This window comes from Pholcus phalangioides, unplaced genomic scaffold (assembly GCF_987345545.1).
Source record: "Pholcus phalangioides strain wild (caught in Gottingen) unplaced genomic scaffold, Ppha-v1.0 ptg000017l_1, whole genome shotgun sequence".
In the NCBI taxonomy this organism is placed as follows: Eukaryota; Metazoa; Arthropoda; class Arachnida; order Araneae; family Pholcidae; genus Pholcus; species Pholcus phalangioides.
In genome coordinates, this window is record NW_028301610.1 from 23502766 (window position 1) to 23528899 (window position 26134).

Sequence of the window (26134 nt, forward strand, 5' to 3'; positions counted from 1 at the left end):
ATTACGTTGGGGGGGGGGGCGATGAGAGGGAAAAAAAATTCTAAAGAAGGGGCGATGGGGCAAAAAAGGTTGGGAAACTCTGATGTATATATATTGTTTGTAATTGAATTTTTAATTGGGTTGCATATTTTTAAAATATACAACATCCATCTTTGTTGTGGGCATCTTTTTCTCAACCACCTCGTTGGGCATTTTGCCTGTTTCGGCGTTGTATTTGCATATTTGCATGTCTTTCTCGCGCGAATATGGTCAGCTAAGACATGTCCTATGGTTTTGGTATATTTTCCTCAAACACGGGATGGCCCTCAGGTTTAAAACCCTGTATAATTAAAGAAGAAGAAGGAGAAGGGAAAGAAGAAAAAGACCGGGAAAACGAGTGTACGTTTCTTTGCCTTGCTGTAGGTAAAAACCCTGGGAAACCAGAATCCTTGATTGATTGATTACAATTAAAGAAGAAGTGTGCTTTTTTCGAAGAGGTATGTATAAATCGTTAATACGATTGATTTAGATCTATTTAATAGCATTGAATATTCATGAATTATTAAGGGACTCTGCGACCTCGTAACGTTGCTTGTGGAGGCTTATGTGGCTTGAGCCCTCTAGGTTCCAGTGCCATTGAGGTGCTGTATTTAATGAACTTTGAATTAAAATTACATTTTTTAGTGATTACTTTTTTTATTGTACTATGATTGTGTTGTCCTATGGGGCAGTGGCGTAGCCAGGTTTTTTGTCCGTGGGGGAGCGAAATTGTGAAAGGCGCCATTTTTTTTGTTCGTGCTTAAGGCGCAAACTTAAAATTATGCATTAGTAGAAAGAACTTTATAAATTTCCCAATTTTAAAAAAAAATCAAATTTATTTTGTTTTTCAGTTGATGTTATTTTTCAAATTATAAATTAATTACTTTTCAATTGATTAATGTATTTTAATTTTTTAATTAATTTTAAATTCCATTTTATGTTTATGTTACATATCCATTTTATGTTACTTATACAAATGCAAACACCAAAAACAACTGGAAAGCACACTTTGGCGACTTTTTTCTCGTGATAAGTCGCCAAGGCCGTCATAATGCTTCTCTGAATTGCCGTATTTTTTAACACTTTTCCGGTTTCGTTGGGTGATACTAGATGGCGCTGGCTTCACCAAACAGGTTTTTTCTTTTGTTCACCGCGGTTTTTCAAAAATTCTAAGCAGCCGTTGTTCCATTAGCAGCGCGTCTCTCTCTCTCTCATTATTATTCCTCCCTTCTGTAGCTCTAATTATTTGGATTATCTACTGCTCAGGTTGTATCGTACCATTTTATTATTTCGTTGTATTTATTGGTTATTCATTCATTGCCGTGCCTTCCGTTTTATCGGTTCATTATTTAAAATGAACCTACAGAATTTTTCATGCCTGGATCCATTCATTTAAAAAAAAGGGTCCGGGTTTTAGTTTTAATGCATAGAATATTTATTTATTCAACATGCCCGGATCCGTTTATTTAAAAAAAAGGGTCCGGGTTTTAGTTTTAATACATAGAATATTTATGCCCGGAATTCCTTATGCCCCGATCTTTTTATTAAAAAAATGGGCCAGGTGTAATTTTTTTAACTGATATTTTTTTCTATTTTTATGCTTGGTGGTTTCTATTATGTTTTGCACGCTGTTTTTTTTTCGGCGTCTGTAGTGTCTGACGGCCTTGGCGACTCTTCGTCGGGCCATCAGACGTGTGGCGCCAAATAATCGCCAAGTGGTGGACCATACGACAGCTGTTCCCTTCCATTTAATCGCTTTTATCATGTTACTCTTTTCGTAAGCACGTATCACATGTACACTACTTCTACTTAATCGTGCATGTACTTCCAAAAATTATGGAAGATAGCAAGACAGATTTATGGAATTTCTAACAAATTAATGCATGCCGGAAAGTTATTTCTTATATTATGCGTGACCATAACATATATATGATGTCATAGTTATGTATGGTTTCAGTTCGAGAAGTTTTGCCATCGGTCTTCCATATTAGAAGTAAAACTGGCATATACCTGAAGTTTCATGTTATGCTAATACCACGGTGAAAGCCTGCCTGAGGGTCGCGGTAGCCCGGTTGATAAGATGCTCGCCTAAAGTACCAAAGGATGTTTAGAGGTGTCGTGAGTTCGATACCCAGTTCGTCCTTGTCAGAAAACTTTCCTGACACAGGGGTACACCAAAAAAACGGCGACTTGACGGCAGCAAAAAAATTGTTAACGCTGGGAGTCCCCCCAAGGGGTTAGCGCGCCAACCTTTTGATGAGTGTAAAAAACAAGCCTGCTTTTCGGAATCGGCAATAAATTGTAGGTCCCGGTCTAATTAGCCCTTGTGTGCAGAAAATGACAGTGGTGTGACAAAAATGATCAAAGCCTGCATGCTCTCTGCGGGAAGGCTTTCCAAACGAAAGCGTTAGCATTCGTACCTAAAAATTGAAAATAAAAGACTCGTTCCGGTCACCTCCACTAGTGGGGTTCAAACCGGGTTGAATCCACCATGATGTCCACACGATCCCAGTGGTTATCACATACTACTAGATTGCAGACGCACAGAGGGTGGCCTGAATCCAAAAAGGTTTAGGAACCACTGCTCCAAACGAATTAGTGTGCACCAGAAATGGTCGTATGCGTCCGTAATCTATTTAAGTATCTCTGAGGCGTGTTTGACCAGAGGGCCTTCGAGTAAGTAGGCAAACCTCACGACGCCATAGTTCATATTAGAAAGTATCGTAAGCGCTCGGATAAGTGCCAATTAAAAAACTAGATAATCTTTTAAGACTCAACGTTTCGTGGACACTGTTTTTCTGAAATAGTATAGCCTATGTATGTATCTTCAGTTACTTTTAAACTTCCCTCATAGTACGTAGACAATTCGAGGTCTAGTCCAGGTGCTTCAAGTGCAAAAGGGAATGAAGATGAGATCCAGTTAAAATTTTCGAGAGTGAACTGTTAGGCAGGCATTTTTGAACAGGTAGAGAGCCTTAGAAAAGTCCCTTTGATGGTCTTAACACAGCCCTGCGTAGACCACCAATGTGTTGTTGTGGGAAATAAAGAAACAAATAACGCCCGGAATTCTGTTTTAAAAAGCGATGAGTGTACACATAGTGCATTTTTATTATTTTATTTATAAAATATTCAACGGATTCTCAAAGTGTATGTGCTTGTGGCTCATCGCCATCCTTTTTTGAGGAACGTCTCAACACGTTGGTGTATTAATGTGTGCTCATTCAGTTCTTTGTAGTGGGGTTTTTTTTTACATTAGGACAAGGGGTTCTGAAACTGTGCACCGCGACACCCTTGTGCACCTCCAATCTTCGTCAGGGGCACCACGGAGCTGTGACCCTGACAAAGGTTTTTCGAAAATATTTTTTGTTAAACAGCTCTAGGGAGCAGACGGAGCTTGCAGATAAGCATTGAATAGGGGAAAAGGGCACCTCGGGTGGAAAAAGTTCAAGAACCCCTGCGTCAGGCTATTCTGGGCAGTCACTGATAAATGATGACGATGTCGGGGGGAGGGCCACGGATGGCAAAAGTTTAAGAAATACTGGAATTAATTGGAGGGGAGATATGGCCGGCGTGTTTGTTAACTCATGACATATAACTTTTTGCAGGGAATAATTTCGCCAATTCGGCACACACTGCTGTATATGCATAATGATGAAACAAACAGTGATTTGTGGAAACGATAAACTACACCATGAAAAAAGGCAATGCTTCTGAAAAAGTCATATTTTAACATAAAACTATGCACTATCACCGTATAATATGGTACAATATATTGTCGTACAAATATCGAAGATTAATTTTCTCTACATATCAGAGCGCTATTGGCCCAAGATTATAGGTTTTTTTATTTACCCATTTTTTTTTAAGAAAAACTCTTCCAGAACCCCCTTTTGTGCTTCAAAATCCTGGGTTTTTTAGGGCTCAAAAGCTCGTAGCTGTTTTCCACCTGTTCTCAGTCTTTGACACTGCCCTATACACAAGCTAGTAGCTCTTGCCAAGGCAGATAACGTGGCATTTCTAGGCGTTATGAATCTAGCTAAGTTTCCCATTCATAAAGTGGTATTTCTAGCCTAGAAATTCTAGGAACTCAAGCTCTACCTAAAGCGCCCAAAGAAAAAGTGATACTTCTTGGAGCTTGTATCTTAGCCATTACTTCATAGGTTCAGTGGTCTGTCCAATATAGGTTCCCGCATGGCCACCACATCCTGTAGCAAGGCCCCTAGGCTGGAATCTTTTGCGGGCCCCTCGGTCAGACTTTTAACGGGCCCCTTCCGTTCTGTAATTGATTTATAGCGTGAAAAAGCAAAAAAATTATGATAACCGTCCCATGCCCCAGGGCTAGAACCCTGTCAGCCCCCCTCCCCTATGTGGGGACCATGGGTTCCTGTGCCTTATTTCTTCAAAAAGCGCCTTAGTCAATGCTCTTGGTGGCCCTTCAGAACAGAATGAGCATTTCGTGAATGTCATATCCTCATACCAATGAAAGATATTTCTAGGAGCTCTACCGAGAACGACCAATAGCAAGAGAAAAAAGAAGTGGGCAAGATTTTGTCCTTTAATAAAGGTGGGGAACAGAGGCTGGTCTGAACATACTTCCAGATGAAGAGCTTGAGAGCAATTGTCAAAAATGGTAATAAAAGCCTCCTCTTTTTTTCTTCTCTTAAGGATTAGTACAAACCCAATTACTGTGAAACTGCAAGAGGCGCAAATATAAATGTATATTTTTTCCCTTACTCATCATTTTAGTCAATGAAGGTAGAAAATGAAAAAGTCAATATTTTTCAAGGTTTTTTAAAGATCTAAAGTCATTTAGAAAAATAGGCGCCAATGTAGGTTGAATTTCGATTGGGGGAGCAATCGCTCCCTCTGCTCCCCCCCCCCTGGCTACGCCACTGCTGGGGGGGGGGTACCCTCCTATGGCAAAGCTGAACATTCATCACAAATACAAATACAAATACAACGCCACAACAGGCAAATTGCCCAACGAGGTGGCTGACTTAAGAACATCATGTATCCCCGAGCCCCTACCTAATCACTACTGATAAGCTTTCAGCCAATGTTGGCATGTCTGGTTGAAACATAAAAAATGTTTATTTTCTGTAAGCGGGTAGCACCAATGTGCATTTTCTCATGTTAAAATTGGCAACCTTACTGCATTAATGTTTGCTAGTTTTGGCAACCTTGACCACCACATCAGAATTTGCTAGTTTTTGGTTGCCTTTTATCAACTACATTAACTGACCGCAATATTTTGTTCATTCAATTTTTTCTTAGTGTTTGTACATATCCCGCCATATTTCTATTGATTTTTGTATATTACTGCATATTAGGTTGATTCTTGTAGTCAATTGCATTTGTTATGTAAATGTATGTGTTCTTTGTTGGCCATCTTGAATTGACTGCTGCGTACGCAGTGATTGCTTGGCATAGAAAAAGTTGCCACACCGGTGCTGATCATGTTTATAAAAAATTAACCGAAAATATGACAATAAAACGTTTGACATCGCAGAGAGTATCGAATAGAAACTCGCAATTGAATAGAAACTGCCAATTCTTCCACAGAAACATACATGATTTTTAATTCAGACTACTCAAATACATTTTCCCACACACGGTGCATGATAAATCAGCTTAATACTCAAAATATAAATAACTTTTGGTTTGGTTAAGCACGTGCGCATGAAAAACATTTGACTGGAAATTTATGAAAATTACAATTACATTCGGTACTTGTTATGTTGTTTGCATTCGATCTTCCACACTATTTTGAAGTACGTCGAGAACTTAACATCAACGATTCTGGTGACATTTTTGACCTCGCTACCGCTTTTTAACAATGAAAACAAGCCTTTCGACAGTCATCTTGAAGCTACACAAGCGAGCAGAACAGCGAAAACAAAATATCTTGAATGTATTTGCTTTCATTGCTTGTAGCGGAGTTCCCGTCCTGCTGCAGTTTCGCACCATTATATACAGGCACATTAGAATCAGTGTGTTTGATTTTGCTGCTCGGATCTTTTCTCCCATCGTTGCTTTGCTCTCCGCCTTAGTATGTGTTCAGCCTTTTAAATCAACTAATTTTAAATCAAAAAATTTTTACAAATAAATTGATATACTGATTGAAGCTATGCTTATTTTCTTACCTTTTATTTAATTCTTAACTGGATATTGTAATCGGTGACTTTCAATTCTTGAAAAAAAAACAACAATAATGTTAGCTTTAAGGTGACATCAGTGACACGCGTTACCAATATAAATTGGAATTTTAGCAACCTTTGATTTTTTTAGAAACACTGAATTTGTAAAAAAAATTAAAACGGTTTCTCTTTTTAATATTCACGTAGAAAGTAGAATAATCATTAATTAAATTATTTGATTGCATTAATCTGAAATGTATTTGTATTTTAAACTTCTTATCACTTAGCTGTGAAGGAAATTATGGATGAGGTTGAGCTTAAAGAGTTGACTGAAGAGAATGATGCTCGACCACTTGAGGTACAAACTTTTTGTTTAACTTACTAGAACCTTCTTTTTCACCCTTGAACTGCTTCCATTGTAAATAAGATGCATGATGGGATAATTGGGCTGCTGAATCACAGTCTATGGCCACATGAGCAATGTTTAAAGGTGGATATCATTCCAGTCAACACATGTATGTTATTGTACGTCACACTGTGAGCTCCAATTAGCTATACCATTACAATGGCACCTCAGAATATATGCATAGCTTAAAACTTCACTCTATTCATCGAATTAAATTTTTACTTTTTTTACTAAATTCTATATAAAATTGACTGCCTTGTATAGAGTATAATTATGAATCTGACGAAACTCAAGCTTTTTGGGGCCAGATGTTTTCTACTACTACTAAACCACACATATGCCTCATTTACATTCTTCTGCGGAACTTGTAACAGATTCCAATGACTCGCTATAGCACATCAAGTACCCAAAATTTTGGAAAAGGATGCATAAAAATTTGTTTCATGCATCCCACGGATGCATTCTTTTCTAGTTCCAAAAAAGAAAAACAAAAAAAAATTTAAAACCCACCACAACTTTTCCCTTTCCTACCATCTATCATGATTGCCCGACCTTGAAAAAGTTGTAAAACAACTTTGATGGACAGAGAAGCATTTTACTGTATTGTGCTGATATACACATAGGTTGTTGAAAAACATGATGGACTAGAGCTATCACCTGCGGCTTCGCTCAAGTAGATTTGGTAATTTGAAAATTACTGGGGGATGATTCTCCCATATAGCATTTGAACACCGCGTGACCCCCTTTGGCGATGAACTTTCGAAAATCCCGCCTTTGTGGGTATGTACATTAAAAGAATTAATACTGACAAAATTTCATATTAATGGCTTCATCGATTTTGGCTCAGTGATGATTGATACATATATTCTTTGAACACCGAACCCCCCCCCCCCCCCATCACCCTTAGTGGGTTGAATTTCAAAAAATCCCTTCCTAGTGAGTTTCTGTATTGCAAAACAAAAATACTAAATTTCCTATTAATATCTTCAGTGATGTTGGCTCAGCGTGCTGATAAATGACTGGTTTTGCCTGTAGGCTACTTTAAAATAGGGCCTTTATGGGGATGCCCTGTATATAGTTATCTAGTTGCATCCCTGAATAAGGGGTTGTATTCAGAAATTTTAAAATTTCTGAGTTTATATTCCCGTGCCAGTTTTTTCCCTTACGGTAACATATTAAAAATTACGATACTTTCGCAGCTATCTGCCAGCGTCAATTCACCTTTTTCCTACAAGATAGTGAGTGAACATTAAAAAAAAAAAATCTTAGAGGATTGGAATGGACATTCAAATTGTAAAATATTTTCCAAGATTGTTGAGAAAAACCGAATCTGTAAAAACTCTACCTTGAATATCACATTTTCGTTTCCCTTGGGTATTAATTTTAAACTGTGAATTCCTCGAATTCAGTTTTTACATTTGTTGCTGCTATGCTGTAATCACTGTTTTGCATTGCAAAAATCCCAGGCATGTACACAGAATCAGCTGTTGGAGGGCATCTAATGCTTCACAGAAAGTTTGGGTCACTAACACTCAAAAACAATTTTAAATTAACAGATAGTATAAGAATATGTTTTTCCAATATTTTAATTTTTGATCTCCTTGGGGGTTGGAGACATGGGCCCCATATACCCAGATTTTGCCTTTGCTGAAAATTGGGGTTTGGATCCTGCAATTGTGCAGTGGTAATCGGCTAAAAATATGATTTTCTAAGGTTTTCCAACTTTGAGTTGGCTATTCCTTTGACAAAAAAATAGCTCTAGTTGCCACAACGATTACAGACCTACAACACAAATACAAAAATAATATACATTAAATTTCAAATCCACGCATTACCAATTCATATGATAGATGCAGGGCTGCAACTGGGGGAGCAGGCAGGTCTGGTGCCCCGTGCTCTGGACTAGAGGTGGTGCCAAATTCACCCTTTATAACTGTTTCTTCTACATTACACAAGGGTGGCAAAATGCATTCTTGCCCCATTTGAGAAAGTATCTAGTTGCGGCCCTGGATAGATGGCACCATCTACTAAACATAAAACACAAATTACTGAGCACAAACATACAAGCACTGTTTACTTTCACCAATACAAATCTGTCATAGCTCCCTTATTCACAGGTGTGAAAATATGTGACAGTTAAAGCAACAGATCAAAGTGGTAGACCATCAGGGAGGGAAAAGAAAATCATTCCACGTCTGGAAATCGCTTGCAAGGATTTATATGAATAGGGAATCACACACAGACGATAAGTGTCTGAATCTTATTTACTATAAAGTCAATCACAAGATATTGTTGAAATAGCTAAGGTTTTTATAACAAAATGGAAGATCAATCAGGTGGGAATTCAATGATTGATTTATTAGTAAATTTATGTAAATGTGAGTGCTTTTAATTTTTAATTACAGTGAATCTCGCTTATAACGTTTTTAAGAAAACCAGTCATAAAAAATGTAAGTGCTAAAATACTTCAAATGGTAAATCTTAATGAAAATTATATACATACTTAGAGTTGGGACCACGAAAATAAGTCTTACTGAAACGTTCTAAATGGGAATGGGGTGTAAGCAGTATCGACTATATTTGTTTTAGATTTATTACAGTTGTTAAATTCCATGTGTGAAATTCTCAGTGTTAATGGGCTTCTTTGCAAGCTCTTTCTATTAGTTAGCAACAGGGTTGGTAAAAAAAAATTTTTTTTGAAAAAAACCAAAAAACCGAGTTTTTTTGGTTTAAACCGTTTTTTTTTAAACAGTATTAACATTAAAAACAATAAAATTTTTGAAAAATCATTCAAACTTCTAATAATTAATTAAAATAAAATGTCTATTAATGTAATTAACACTTCCCATATTAATTACTAAATATTTCTTACATTTTTACAAAAACCAACTTTTGCAATTTAATTATTTTTTGCTTAACTCAATGGATTACTGTATGTTTGAAAATTCTTTTAATGTTATTATTAATCATATAATATATGAAGGTTTTTCTCCAGTTACTTTCAGTATACTTGATTAGGAAGCTATTTTGCAAAAACTAATAAAAATTAGGTGAATATAATGAGGCATAAATAATGCAGATTAATAAGCAATGATTTACGATATACGGTGTGATGTAAAGTTAACTAAGGTTCTGATTTCAAAACACTGTAAAAAAAGAACGATTGTCAGAATGACTTGAAAATTGACATGAATATTCCTGAAAAAATACAATTTTATTTAATAAATGGGAAAAAATACTTGAAAATGTAAAATTAATGACATCATCCAACATGTGGGAAATTTGCTCGCAGAATGGAAACAATAGCCAGTCTGGCAAAATGATAACTTTCATAATTCACGGAACTATTTTATAATTCATGGAAACATCACAAAAAAAGAAGTAATTGAAAAATGACTACAACTTACTTAAGAAATGTTAAATATGTTGTCCACCGTGTTCTGGCTATGAGGTTGAAAGCATAAAAATTCTTGTTCAACAACAGATCAGAGTATGCCATAGTCATGATGTGGATGTGCTTGCAATTCAGCTTTATTAAACCAAACGCGAGTAGTATATACATGATCATAATCTGTGCACCGGGGCCCAGATATGATCATGTAATAGAGGGCTCCAGATATGAAAATGATCATATTTATGCTCTCGCTTCATTAATTATCATATCTGGACCTTCGTTTGTTCATTATTATCTCTTTTAAAAATATACCTTTTAAGTATATACTACTAACGCGCCCCCACGTTAATATTCCTGAGGAACTTTTAGCACATACGGGATGTGCTGGAGATTGCAATTCACCAAAGTTTGTAATCTGACCACTGTTTATAACATTTTGAGGTACCCCACAGCCAGAAGTTTCAAGGATTAAGGTGCATACTGTCAAAATGGGTCTTCAGCAGCTGCTTTACTGGTATTGCAATGTGCATCTTGATAGAAGTTCTATCCACACACTGATGCTGTGGAAGTGCCGAAATGATGTGGTTGCACAAAATAGATTATACTGCTGGCCAAGTACAGCATCATCTACTTGCACATTTTGCACTACTTGCACTTTTTCCCTTTTGCGAAAGAAATTTCCATTGCTTCAGGAGTATCTATGCAAATTTTCAAGTCATTCTGACCAGTAGTTCTTATTAAATAGTTTTGGAATCAAAACTTTAATTATAATCACCCTTTATATAGCTGATTATTTTTCATAAATCTGTTACTACTATACAGCAGAACCTTGATTAACTGGGCTTAACAGTGAAAGTAAAAAAAAAAATTACTATTGAATATTAAGACTGGGAGAGGAGATGTGCTACTTCTTATGGGGAAAAAAATGAAAATGAATGTGAGGTAATGTAACTATTAGTACACTAGTCTTTGTCCTTTAAAGACAGCTGGTATCTATTGGATTATAGGACCACCTGCCCCTAGCATGATGGTGTCACTACTGTTGCTGCTTCTTTGTGAAGGGAAAAAGAAATCTTTTCAGATAATACACCACTACATTTAGATGTGTGATGCAATCCTTATTCATGAATTTGCTAAAGATAGAGCATCAGAATGTAGCCAAAGGTTAGAAAATGTTGCAAGAATGAGAAATTTTGGCTTTTGTATATAACTTTAAATAACTAAGATACTTCATATGAAAAATATATATATATATTCTGGCCACTTTTATGAGACTTTTTGAAAAAAACCACTTATAAAATCTTATGTCATTTAAAGATATACCATCAAAATGTACCCCCAGGATATAAAATGTGGTCAAAATGAAACATTCTGGCTAATAATGAACCAATATGATATTTTTCAAGGAAAAAAATGATATTTAGGCCACTTTTATTTGATTTTTTGAAAAAACCCAAACTGGTTTTTTTTAAAAAAAACCACTTGGTTAAAACCAAGGTTTAAACCAACTTGGTAATGAATGAATAATTGTATAGTTGCAGGCCCGTTGCTCTCTGTGGCGAGACTTTTTATTGGGGAAACTGGCTCACACTTGTGCCTCAAAGTTAGAACCACAGAAAACCAACTTCAGTTGACCACCAATATGGTGCTATTGTGGTTTGAACCTGGGTCTTCATGATGCTAGTCTGTCACTATGACCACCACAGCAGCAAGGCTAGAATCTGGAGAACGTAACAAGCAAGGTTATCGCATAAGTATGTTATGGTCTTGTTTATACTGCAAAGGTATCCTCACATGTGGAAGTGCATTATTCTGTTGAAACAATGCACCATGTTGCTGGATGAATGGTCCCGCTTGTAGTTGTAAAATGCTGGTAACGAATCACTAGCTGTCAATGTTTTGAAAATGATTAGTTCTGACCTCTCGATTTGTAAAACTTATGGCACTATCCACTATGCCAGTGGGTATCAATCTTTAGAAAAGCCTGTGACCTTTTAAATCTATCTTTTTTTTTTTTTTATAAGTGTGAGGAAGGCCCTTAATCTTACACACAACTAACAAGACATTAATGGGAAAAAAGGAACTGAAGCACTCGTAGCTTGGTCTTGGGCTAATTCCCAGCAGTTGAGAAACACTGCTTAATGCAGCCATGTGTTATGTTAGCGACCGACTTGCATTGCGAGGACCCATGTTCGAACCCCATTGGCAGAACAGTGGTGGTCTGCTGAAGTTGGTTTACTGTGGTTCCCCAATTTTAAGGCATGAATGATGCATTTCTTTTTCCCAGAAGGCATCGTACAGGTTGTTTAACATCATCTTGGCCAAGGCAAAAGAAAGATTAGCTACTCAAAGTAATATCTGTTCATTATTAAATGCTTCAGTTTTCATTAGCTCTGTACTAATAGAGACAATACCATATATGGATCAATCTCAGAGGCAAAGGATGTGCTGAATCATAATATTGTCATATGAGAACTGCTGAAGTCAATTGCATACAGTTTGGGTCATAATAGGTGATAGTGTATTACACTGTCAGCTGAAATGCATAAGCAAATCTGTCACTGAGTTCCATTCATCGGAATTAACAATCTATCCATTCCATGAATTGGCAATCAGCTTGTTCATTTGTCACCTGTGGTCAGCCACAACTTTCTTGGTGGGAACTTATGCCTGAGTGAACATAGTGCTGCTATTATCTGAGTTTTGTTCTCAATTTGGTCACACAAGCAACAAATTTCTCTAATATATAATAATTTCTCTATAAATCACTAATGATGAAAAGAAATAGAAGCAAATATTAAATACTAAGGCCTACGCGTGCGTGCGATTCGAAGAAAGCTACATCAATTTTATCTTTCTACCTTACAATTCTTTGAAAATTTAGATCAAAAGCATTACTCCATCAAGGTGTTGCATTTTTAATTTGCTGTAGCGTATACAAAGGGTTCCTAGCAACCTGGAAAGTCGGGGAAATGTAAAATATTTGGCAAAAGACAGGGAAATTGAGGTTTAATTAACACATAAAGGCAAATACAGACCACAGATACACAAACACATATTACATTCCAATATTAACCTAAGGGATTATACAATCCGTCCAGTGTTCATTAAAAATGCACAAAGTGTGACAGTTTGTGATAATATGCATGTATGGTATTTGAAAATTGCTGATTTACCTACAGAGATTTCACTGTAATCATAAATGTTGAGAACTCTTTTGAAAACTTGCAATAAAAGGAAAAAAAAATCAAACTCTCAATAGTGCGATTTTGCTAGAATTTAGTTTATGTTAAATTGTTAGTCCCATTTAATAATGAATTTTGTTGGTTTTTTTCAATATTTATCTCATATTTGTTGGCCCCTAATAAGCATTTTCTTATTTTTTTAAGAGCAAAATGTTGTGTTCAAACACAAAAAAAATTTCTCCAGGATCTTAGACTGAACGAAGATAATGTAAGTTTGACCTGCACTATGAAATGAAACATTATCAGTTGAAGTTGAATTTCATATGAAGTATTACCTTTTTTGAAAGTTGATTATTCAAAATCTATGGAATAGATTTTCTTTATCATCTCCCTCTTTCTTTCTCTAATTCGTCAATGTGTCTCACCCTTGTTAACTGCACTGTAAAGATTTCATCACCATAAGAATTTTCAAATTTCAAATGCATGGCTACCTGAAGTATTTATAATGAATACCATGCTCTGCATGCATAAGTTTCCATCCTAATGTTTCTTCCTACCACCCAACTATTCTCTAACTGTACATCAGGGGTAGAAAATCTGCTACAATTTCCAACGTCTGCTACATTTTGCTACAATTTCCAGCCGTTTGCTACGAAAATGCTGAAACTCTTCAATTCTGCACCATCTTATCTTACTAAAAAACAAAATTTTCTCTTAAGAAACACTATTTTTAAATTAATTTTTAAATCTGAAATACCATGTGCTTTGTCTCTACTGGTTTCCCCTTGTCGAACAGTTGATTGGCGTCTATTAATAACACATGGTTCATCCTATATATTCCGTTGAAAATTTTGAACATATTGATCATATAGGCACCTGCGCTCTTCCAATGTAAACATATTCAAGAAATCTGGTCTTTCATAACTCAAGCCTTGTGTTGCCAACAAGAGTATGTGTAGCTCTTCTCTGCACCATTTAAGCAAGTCTATATCTCTCTGTAGGTGTGGTCTCCGAACCTTGCATATGAATTAGTCATTCTTTTGCTTTTCCTTGACTTTTCTTAAAAAGTCTTATCACTTTCTCTTAATGAAATTCTGAGCATTCTATTTGCTTTTCTGACCACCGCTGAACAAAGTTCAGTAAACCTAAGCCACTTGTCAATGAGAATTCCAAAATCGATGACTGTAGTTACATCTGGGATAGTGATGTCATTCAACCCATAAAGTGAAACATGGGTTGTTCGAACCAAAATGAGTGACCATGCACTTGTCAATGCTAAACGTCATGCTCTATTCAACTGCCAACGCTGCAATCCTTGAGTTGGTCTGGAGCAACTCCATATCACTGATTCCTGACTATGTCCATTAGCTACGCGTTATCTCTGAATTTGCTAACAATCCCATCGATACCCTGATCAAGTTTATCAATAAGAAGTGAAAACCAACTCTTTTTTTTTTTTTCAGATTATTGCGAAATTCTTTTTTAATATTCATTATAACTGCAAGATGCTCTCCATCATACAGGCCATATATTAAAATTCACTTGATAAGAGAGATAAGGCGTATACAAAAACTTGGTGCCCTGCTATTTGATTCATAATCACAGCATATTTTATATTAGCATATTTTGATATTCATATTTTTTTTTGGTACAGGAAAAGCAGTCTCTTGTTGCCCTAGATGTTCATTCTTCCTTCAAATCTGAAGAAACAGAACATGGAAATCCCAAGGAAACTGTATCAGACATGAAAGTTTCCACTCTTCCTTCAGACGAAGATGATGAAAGTGATGAATGCCTTGATGATGATCATAGAGACCATTTCAGGTCAGAGCACAGCAATATAATTGCTCTCGCACAGCAACCCAAAAGTGGCATCACTGATTCTCTGGGTAAATTTTCCTTCAGTGTCTAAAATTAAATTTCATAGCTGTTTGATCAACTTATATTTTTCACCTTGTTTTTCATATAGTCGTATACAGTCGGCCCCCGTATTCGCGGGTGTCACATTCTTGAGGTGGCTGCAAATACGGAAATCTGTGAATAACCGAAACCATAGGGTTTTTTTTGTATATCTTGTTTATTGAACATCAGGAGAAGAGCAGGGTGAGACAGGGATAGAAGGATATGTAAAAGAGGGTGATGTTTTCTGAAAGAACATTCTGATTTCTGTTTGCCGTTTCTTATTCATATCATCAAGTATTTTGGAGTATGTTGATAATGTTTCCTCTAATTTTTATACATGTGAAGAACGTACCATAGAAGGATCTATGTCATGAAAATAATCTATTGCTGATTTGAACTTGCGAAGCCCTTTCGCTATGTTATTCCCGCTATGTTATTCATCACGTGAATTTGTCTTCTACTTTATCTTGATCTTTATCTGATACAGTTTCAGGAGCGGCCAGTCAGCTGCATTAATTCCTCTTCGGTTAATGCCTCTGAATTGCTATTAATTGGCTGTTCAATTTCTTCTATATCCATATCATTGAACCCTTCTCCCCTCACCTTTTTCGCTAACACGACAGTCTTTTATAATTTCTTTGGAAATTTTCTAGTTGCATCCTGGCCGGTAGAGGCTTGATTGTCAGTGATGTTTTTACATTGAGTAATTGAAACCGTTACTTAAACCTATGAAATCAACTTTTACTTGTATAAAGTTCTGATGAAATAGACGTTTCCCCAGCTCTTTCCTGTATAGAAGAGTAAAATTTTTTTGTCTTTTCCTTTATAATATTACAATCAATTGGAATGCCTTTTCTGTGGCAGTCTTGACCCATAAAAAAATAGCATTTTCTGTACGAGAAACACATGGGTCCCATAGGCAATGCAGTTTTCGCTGCCATAGGTGCATCTACAGCCTTGGCTGATTAAATTTCAGATTCTTGTTCCTCGATATATCTCACCGTAGATTCGTTGATTCCATAATAGCGGGCAACAGCAGCAATTGATTTACTTTCTTCAAGGATATATAGTCAATATATATCAAATGTTTTTGTAAAGTTTTCACTTTTTTTTGTCTTTTCGAAACATTGTCAGTGGCACTAGAAAAATGACCCATCCTATAGCCACTAGAATAAAGGCTTATAATGCTTATCAAGTCACCTTAAGCCATCTTAAACAACTCAAATTTTATAAACAAAACGTGAATGACGATTGCTGAGTGTTGGCAAAAATTTCAATGAATAAAAAACCGTGAATATGGGGTCGACTGTATTTACATTACCGTAAATTGGTACAACTTTTGCCACCCTTTTTTCTGCTTTTCAAATGCATTATAAACTCGATCTGGCACTGCTTTTATTGTTTCTACATATCATCTTTAATTAAAACATTCAAAACTTTATTTTGCCTATTTTTTTTCGTATTTTTTATTAATTGAAAAGCGATAGAAAACAATGATAACAAGTTCAATTGAAATTCTCTTATTGAGGAACTGTTGGTAGGTTAGATACTCATCTACCTTTAACAATTTTAAACCCCTTTTATGAAGAAAACTTGTGGTCAGGATTGTTGTGATTTATATCAACTGATTTAAAAAAAAAAAATCACTGATTTAAATCCATTTTTTTTAGATAGAAAAATTATCTGTTGTAATTGAATAATAATTATTTATGCTGCTCTAAACTGATTTAAATTTTTATTAAATTATTTTAAATATCAATTAATTTAAATATATTTTCAAATTTTTTTATAATATTATAATATATATATATATATCAAATATCAGACATGTCATAGTCATACCAATTTAGCTGATAAATGGTCATCCAAAATTTACAATGATGAAATTAGAGGATGTAAAGTTGACTTAGAAAATCAAATTACATGGCAATGGATGGATATACATAATGAATAAATTCTGTGTATTATCAAACAGTGTGGTAAAGCCATTCATGTTGATACTATTGACACATCCGGCTTATCACATGCTGGAAATTATTTAGCAAATGTGGTTCTTAGTTCAGTGAAGTCAACAGAAGAGAAAACTTCTAATGTAACATATCAAGTTTTGTTACTGCAAGTATGGTTTCTTCCAAAAAGACTCTGGATAAAAAGCCTAGCTTTTCGGGACTTACATATTGGTGCAGTGCCCACATTTTAAACTTGTTAGCCGATGGTTTGGTTAAAACTGATGTAACAAAGTATGTGTCAAGTATATTTAGATACTTCCACAATCATTTCTCAAAAGCATGGTATCATATGTAAGGTGGAAGAGCATTGGTCTTCCTGCAGAGGTATGATGGAATACTTATTTTGATCCTCCGAATCTTTTGAATCTTATGTTAAATATTTGTCAGTTGTTACCAGAATTTGTGAAGACCACAGATCTCAGATAGTAACATCTCTAGTGAAATCTTAAATATTGATTCAAAAAGAAATGTCAAGGACATAATTGCAATTCTGAAGCCAATAGCTATAAAATTAACAATTTTGTACAAAGGAACACACACAACTGCTCCATAGCTGAATGTGTATTGGCATGGAAAAAGCTGCAATTGAAGATGAAAGCATCAACATCAAACAATAAAAAGGTTTTGTCATCAGAGTATAAAAATAGATATTAACAGATGCACACTTTACTGCATTTATTAATGCATAGATTAATGACTAGTGTGTAAGTAATATATATATATATATATTATATATTTTGTTTAAAAAAATCAATAAAACGAAAAAATCATGATTTAAATCAAATAAATTGATTTTTTCAAAAAAATCAACAACCCTGCTTGTGGTTTCATGTCAACTGGGTACATGCTTTTGCGCTCATGTTTTGGTGTACTTATTTCCCTTACAAATGAATTTTCGCTATATCAGCAGGGTTTGACCATGTCCACCATACTTTCCTTTCTTCACCATAGCCGAAACTAGCACATCTTTTGGTTGTCTGGCTTGGAAACCCTTAGTCCTGGATAAAACTTTCCACGAAATTCAAAATAATGTAAATATTTCAATTTGTTTGTTGTGCATCACCTTGTATACTCTCCTCTACATCATCAAATAAGTGGACATTCTCTGCTTTCAACCCGATTACCAAAAAAAAAAAAACAGATAAAAATATGGAAATTGGGAAAAAATTGGTGGCACAAAGTTCTGATTATTGATAACAAGTGATACTTAGGGTAAACAAAAACATTTTAGAAACACCCAATGCACCAATTTATAGTAGTAAATAACATAGAAATAAACATATACACTTATCAGACGTTAATGGTCGAACCAAAGGAGACTCTCTTCAATTTTTCATGAACACCAAAAACTTGCAAATCACCAATGATTTTCTGATAAATGCACGGGATAACTGGGAAGGTTATTCTTACCCAACATTGATTCTACATACGTGTACCTTCCTACCAGTATTTTCTTCAGGACTTCTACTTTCGCAACCATTCATCGCTAGAATGCCTTCACGTTTGGAAATCGTGTCTATCACAATGTTGTAACCTTGGTGCAAAGTTGTACCATTTTATGGCATTTTTTGAAACTAATGTGTCACAACTCTTATTTCTTGTGGATTTCTATGATCCTACTGAAAAATTATGCTTTTTTCTTTATAATGTATAGTAATTATTCATTCTAGGTATTCTCAGGGTTGATAAAAATCATGATTAAAACAACTGGATTTTTTTTATTTAAATCAGATTTTAAAGTTTTTTAAATTTTCACCTTAAAATATTAACTTATGTAGAACAAAAAACAATCTAATTTTTATTTTATTAACAGTTAGTAGTTTAAATATTGTCTTTAAAAATATGACTAAACGATATTAAATTCTAAGGATAAATATACGTTTAAGGATAAAAATCAGACCAACACTAATTTTTCAGATAACATTGAACATGATAAATAAAAAAATAATTGCATAGTCTCATATATGGAACAGATATTTCTTTATAGGGTTCTGTATCTTTAAGATATTCAATTTCATGAGAGAAGTGTAGGTGTTAATTTTATTAGCTATGTTTTGATTGATTAATCTACCATTGATCTATCAATTTTTCAAGTATTACTTCTATATGTAGGTGTGTCAGTTTCTTCAGTTTGCATTTTTGCAAATTGATATATATTCATTCTGGCCTGATCTCAATAGTCTACAGCTACGACCAAATCAATAGCAATAATTTAAGATTCCAAGTATTTTCGTTAATAACAAACAATGTTATAACACAAATGTTATAAGCAGATGAAATGAACACAACATCTACATGTGTGTGTTGCTTGTCACATCAAACAAAAATCGGTTATTTTAATAATTATGAGGTATTGTACACATATTTAAAAACATATATTATTAAAATACAAATTTTATTAGTGTTTCTTGTATTTTCTGATGACTCTTCAACTTGTTTTTACTGTTTGAATTAAACAACTTTCCATATTAACTAGATTCTAATGGTGTTTTTAATCATATTAGAATGTTAACTGAGTATATTTATATAAATAATAAAGAGTAAAATATGCTTCGATTTTGGTTTTATAAGTATGAAATGCAACTGTTGTATAACAAAAATTTCTTTGGAGATTGGTATGCACAAACATTTTGGTCTTGATTCAGCTTATTTCTAGAAAAACAAACTGTACTGTTTGCTTTTAAATTCTGTGTGAAGAATTCTGTATCTAATTTTTTTTAACAGATCCTTGTAGAGAATCTTATCTACCTACTTCCCAAGCTGTGGATTCAAATTTCATCAATGTTGAAACTTCAGTTGCTCAATCCGATGGTGGATCAAACATTCAGTCTCTTCCTCAGGTATGGCAGTACTTCTTTGACTGAAATTTAGTTTTAAAATGTCTCTTCCTCAGGTATGGCAGTACTTCTTTGACTGAAATTTAGTTTTAAAATAATGTGTTAAGTAGCAGTGTTTCTAGTCTAATATATAGCCCAATTTGCTTGTACCTTGGTGCCCAGGTTGTTGGCAAAACTTGGGTTCTTTGAGAGTAAAAATTGGTCCCTATAAAGAAGAAAATCAAAATTGTTTTTTCCCCATCATTCACTAGTACCCTTGTCAATCAAGCTGAAATAAATTCTAAAACACATTCATTCCAAAGTTTTATTTCAAGAAGCCTAATTTCCAGTTTAATATTGTTTAGTTCATTGCATTGCTAAATGCAATTTATGCTCGTTCATACAAACTCGCACAGACTTGAACAATTAATAAAATCAAAAATTTGTAAATGGGAAAACATTTATTAAATAGTAGTCTATATTGTTTGCATGTGTTTGGGTGCTGCCATCTGCCTTCTAAAGGTAATAACATTAAAAGAAATTTTGAAACTATGAAAATTAAAGAAATTTCTAATCATAGAAACATTAGTAAGGACTGAGTGATGTTACAACTCTTATTGAAATACTTACTCACTCTTACTTCCCTATTCCCCACCTCCTCCAATGAACCTAACTACTTGTCAGATCTTCTTTAATTCGTCAAGCAAAATATTCCTCGGGCACTGCAAATGCCTGCAAAATAGTCATTCAATTGCCAGTTTCCCATGCTGATTTTGATAAGCAATGCACCGCCATCGTAAATACAGCACAATACATATGTGAAGCACCACTATATGGCAATGCAACACAATAAGCAATGCAGCAAATGTGCAATGCCTCGCACATTTGTCCTTCCCGCAATTTTTTTTTTGGGGGGGCCACCTCCCTATTAATTAACTGCGTATTAAACGAACCATCTCATGCGAAAATGCATTCATCGGAGAAAAGAACAGTTGCTGCAAAATCTGAGTGTGTTGCACTCTGCTGTAGGAACCAGCGGGCAAAGTCTACACGATGAGCATAATCTTCATTTAGTGCTTGTACTTGTTGAAAATGGTATGAGTGTAACCTCTCTTCAGCACCCACCATGTTGTGGATTGTGGCACACCAAGGCTACATACCACGGCTCATGTGCTTGTAGTTGGCTGATCTGTCACCATCTCCAAAATCTTGTCTTCCACACCTGCTGTTTTGGCAGTCCTTGTACGATCTGCATTACATGTTTTGTGTCCTATGTGTCCCATCGGACACATGAACAAAATGTTTATGCATTCTTTTCCAAAATTCCATGTACTATAGCAGGCCCGTCATTTGGGGGGGGGGGGAGGTAACCCCCTGGCTTTTGAAAATACACTAAAAATGGTGTGTATATATATAAATATATATATACATACATTGAGTACATGTGCTTCCCCCCCCCCCCCTGGAAAAAGTTGAAATGACGGTCCTATACTATAGTGCATCAGATGTATTTCTGTATACTGATTTTTGCAAAATTGTTTTAAATGAAAACTTATCAGGGCCGTAACTATGCTTGTTGCCGATAGGGACAAACATTATTTTGCTGCCCCCACAACTTTAAAATTTGATAATTTTATAATGGTATTCTTTGTTCCCACCTAGAATTGCCCCCACCCCAGTTACAGCCCTGACGTTATGCATGTCTGAAAAAAAAATAGGAGACATATTTTTTTTATATATAATATTTTAAATCCTCTCAAAAATTAAAACAATGCATTTCTGGGAAAAAATTCAGCTCTAACTCCCTATTGTGTTCATTAAATGCAAGTGATATATTAATATAATCAAATTTTCCATAGAATTCTAGTGTCCTACCTCCTCCTCCTCACAGAACAAGATTTCATGCCGCATTTATGCCAGGGTCGGCAGGTTTTTGATGGTTTAAACCGCGGTTTAAACTGTCATGTCGAAAACCTCAAATATTGCTTTTAAATATAAAAATTGCCATTGGAAATGCACGCGTTAATTGCATGTAATGTTTAAAGTGACTGTTATAAAAAGAATAAATATTCAATATGATTCTAAAATAATTTTCTACTCTGCAGAATTATTTTGAACAAAAAATATGTATGGGTTTTTTTCTTATAAAATATACAATTTGAATAAAGCATAGCATAAACACTGAAAGAAAAACTATGGAATGATTTGACATTCCAAAATTTCTTCAATTGCTTATATATGTGCTTTAATATAAACCATCTGCTGTACTCTTTTTACAACAGATATGTGCTTAAAAAAGTTTACTACATCATATATGTAATGTTGTGATTTCTGTTATTAAATGATCTAGATAATCACTGAGAAACTCTTATTGTGTATAACATTGAAATATATCTAGAAATCAAAATACTAAATTGTAGGACTAAAATGTCATTTAATTTGGCAATGCTAGCTTGTATATGATGCTTAAGAAACTCCTGTAACTTTCCTTAGTCAAACTTAGTTATTCTACTTCTGCACTATGGTATATTTACTAGCATTTATAATGCAATGGTTTTCCAGTTGAAGCTGTATTTAATTTTAAATTTGCAAAACAAATGCTTTGGGTATCAAGTCCAATCAGCTCTGCTTTGGTTGAAAATACTCTTTAAAACTCTGTGAATTTATACACCCTGAGCTCAAAGACATTTTTAGATGAAAATAAATGAGTTCAATTAGTGTATTAACAGATTCTGTGTGAGAATTTTTACATGGAATAAAATTTTGAGCAGATCAGAAAATTTGAAGTATCAAAATAGATTCTCAGTAATTATAATTTGGAATATAAAACCCTTTAACCTACATAAAAGTAAATGTTTTTTATTTAGCATATCTATCAGGTTAAAAAACTATTTGACAACATTAACAATAAGTTTTTGACTATTTTAATACTGATTTATAGTTTCTGAAGTCTAAAGCCTAACTCTGTGATGCCCCTATCATACATATTTTGAATAAGCAGCTCTATTCTACTTAGCAATTTGAACACAGGTAATCAGTAGCTTAGATAAAATGAACCACAAAACTGTATTTTCTAGACTTTTTGTTGAAAAATTCAAAATTTCAAATTATAATCAATATTTTGTTTTAATTATTGTAATAAATTAATGTTTAAAAATAAAACATTGTAATATACAAAAAAGTAAGTTTTTGATCATGTTATATTCCTATTGTGTTCAAAACATTATCAAAAAGTATTCATTTAGGTTTTTGACAGTTTAAACCAGTTTTTTACACTTGTCATGTCAAAAACCCAACCCTGATTTATGCCCTACTAAATTATCTTACCTATAAAAATGTGAGACAAATAATATGTTCTCTTTAACAATACTAATAATCAAAGAATAATTTTTTTTCTTTGAAACAGGCGAACAGAATTGATGCTAAAGATGTCCAAATGGAGGAAAAGGAGGTCGATATCCAAAAAGAACAAGAAACCCAGATTGACTCTGGAGATAATGAAAATACCATTCAGAAAGAGACTGATGCTTATGATACTGATAGCAAGCAGAAAAATGCTCAAAACCAGGATGATGATCCTTCAGATATTTTGGTGCAGCCTCCACCTAATAACTGGAGGAGGTGGGGGAAAAAAGGTATTGCACTTCTGATCCAACTAATTGCATATATTGTCGTTACTAGGGCTGTATTTTACTTCATATACTGGCTAGGTCTACGTCTTGTTGGCTTGTATAATGTCTGGGCATGGCAGATACATGGCCCAGTGGTAATTGTTCGTGTGCTGTATGGGCTCTTCTGTATTGTTGTAGCTTTCTTCATGATGTGGTTATCTCAATTGTTTAATGACATTTAAAGATGCCTTTTGAATATTCACACATTGTTTATTGGATTAATAGATAAGTTTGAATGTTTCAATTTGAGAATTCACAGAAGGGGGTGAAAAAAATATTATTTTTCTGTTTTATTTTTAAATCACATGTGGAAGCTATTTCTTGAAATTTTGGTTAATTAAGAAAACAGTGGTAATTTAGTTTAATTCATGAATATCTCCCACTGAAAATAAGAACAATGGCAAAAAGATCATAATCGTAACCTCTCTGGGTTGCCAGTCTAATATTGTAGTTCAAAGTTTAGTAATATGTAGTTTTGCCATTGCTGAAATATGTACTTGCAGACATTGACTTTTATTTCTTATTAAATAGGCTCTTCAACAATATTTTAGTAAAAGTTTCAGTACCGAGGGTAAAAAAATTCATATATTGCTTATTGTGTTTTTCTCTTTTATCAATTAAGCATTTACTTTGTAGGTTCTTGTAGTGTTTTTTACCATCTTTTATCAAATTTTATGTCATAAAAGTTACCTTACAAGCTGTAGGTTTCAGGTCTTCAAACTTTGTTATGTTTTTAGTAATTATATTTATATTATATAATTGTTATACTGGAGTAGTATACTATTTTTATTTGACTTATATTCAGTTTGCTGTAATGTGTTTTTATGTATTTTGTTTTCTTTCATCTTCATTGTAATTTTGCATGAATTTCTAAAAATTTCCACTTCTGATAGTTTTTGAGGTTTATTTTTCACTGTGCTGTATTTGTTTTGTCATCATGTGGTCAAGAAATGTTATGCTTGGCATTCAAAAAGGCGTCACCTAAACTTCAGATACCTTGTTTCTGATGTATTGATATATTCGTATTATAATTGTTAAAAAAAAATTTCAGAAAAAGTTTTATAGCACCTAATGTAGGTCATTAAATTTATGTGATACAGTTTTCTTGTTTTTTTTCTCATAAAATGGGATTAAAGTCATTTTTAATTTCTAGTCACATTGTTTATTTATGAAGTTAGTTTGAGAAAATTCAATTTATTCCTTACATACAGGGTGGGTAAAAATATAAAAACCAGAAAAATAAACGGTTTGCAGGGTTAGCATTACTAGGTCACTGGAATTTTTTTAAGACAAGGAAAAAACAACTGATTGGTGGTGCGACATCAAGTCAAAGAAAAGATATGCAAATAATGAACAGAATGCCTCCAAATCGTTTATTACAACAGTATATGTGTTCCACATGACCACTACTACAGGGGATAACATATTGCAGGCGGTCACAAATCCAGCAACGGCAGAGTGCAGCAGGTCCACATACACGGTTTGCAATGGTGAACTGGTTGTGGGCTAGGAGCGCAAGTTCTTATTGCACGTCTCATTTTCATATTTCCACCCAAGTTGTTCATACCAGCGCCATCTATCGGCTGGTTTTTTCCTGTCTTAAAAAAATTCCCACGACCTAGCAATGCTAACCCTGCAAACTGTTTTTTATTTCAGTTATTCCGGTTTTTATTCATTTTTAAAGTTTCTACAGACTTTTTGCCCACCCTGTGTATATATAATCAATAGAACATGTTTCAACCAGCCCTTCCTGCACCAGCCTTGAAAAATCCTGTTCTTTGATTTTGTAAGTGATCCTATCATATTACTACTACAGTCGACGCTTGATTTTACAAAGATCCAATTTGTGAACTGTACGTTTTTATGAAATATAAACTTCTGATTCCAAACAATATCTTATTCCTTTAAACGTCTTTCCCATTTATGAACCATTTTCTGCGTCTGCATGGGTCCGTAGAAACGGTTATTTGCACTGTTCAAGTCTTTATTGTCTCTATGAAGCATAATATTCCAATTTTTAATTGTAATTTATTTATCTTAATATTTTCATTTTCTATATATAGTGCATAACAAATTCAATTTATACGTTATAAATTTTGCATTATTTTCAATTGCCTTCCCTTAAGTGTTAATTCTGTAACTCAGACTAGTTAAGAGAGGTTCTATTGTATATGTGGAAAGTAGCATATTTATATTTTACTTTCATTTATATATATACAGTAGAACTTCAATTATCCGAACACATTGGGACCGAAGAGTGTTTGAAAAATCAATTTTGAAATTAATTTGATAATTCAAAGGAAAAAAATTGAAATTCAGTAACAGATGATAACCTCTTTCCCCCACCAGCAAAACAGTGATATAAACTGTTTTGTTTTGAAGAAGACTCACCCATGGAATTAAGATGAATTCGTCAGTCAAAAAGAAAAGATGTGCCCAAAAACACCTGCCATGACGTGTGTGGCTTTCTAGGAAGAGAAATCCTTTTTTCGGAAAAAAAATCTTTATTATTTATACTGAGCGTGTATTTCTTTTTTCTCGCTCCTTCTCTTATCTAACTTTGCACAAGAGCTGAGTGCTCACTAGCAGTCGATTG

The 26134-nt window shown here is 34.3% G+C and overlaps 1 protein-coding gene across 3 annotated transcripts; it reads left to right on the forward strand.

Annotated features, from left to right (window-relative positions):
• Positions 1-358: 358 nt before the first annotated feature.
• LOC149072563 (uncharacterized) lies at positions 359-24689 on the forward strand. 3 transcript variants are annotated; one of them, XM_089246609.1, is made up of 5 exons: positions 359-476; positions 6443-6513; positions 14795-15029; positions 19776-19891; positions 23274-24689. In XM_089246609.1, the coding sequence occupies exons 2-5, from the start codon at positions 6457-6459 to the stop codon at positions 23718-23720; spliced, it is 855 nt and encodes a 284-aa protein (XP_089102735.1). In that variant the 5' UTR covers positions 359-476; positions 6443-6456; the 3' UTR covers positions 23721-24689. The 3 variants fall into 3 exon arrangements, with proteins under 3 accessions (XP_089102735.1, XP_089102736.1, XP_089102734.1); XM_089246610.1 differs by lacking the exon at positions 359-476 and adding an exon at positions 512-620; XM_089246608.1 differs by lacking the exon at positions 359-476 and adding an exon at positions 4523-4648 and having other exon boundaries at positions 23274-24688.
• Positions 24690-26134: the final 1445 nt, after the last annotated feature.

Bases quoted from the DNA above. Each gene is read 5' to 3' on its own strand.
- LOC149072563 (XM_089246608.1), top strand. From the start codon at position 4,618: ATGAAGAGCTTGAGAGCAATTGTCAAAAATG. The intron at 4,649-6,442 runs GTAATAAAAGCC...CTTATCACTTAG, and splicing joins GAGAGCAATTGTCAAAAATG to CTGTGAAGGAAATTATGGAT. The intron at 15,030-19,775 runs GTAAATTTTCCT...TTTTTTTAACAG, and splicing joins TGGCATCACTGATTCTCTGG to ATCCTTGTAGAGAATCTTAT.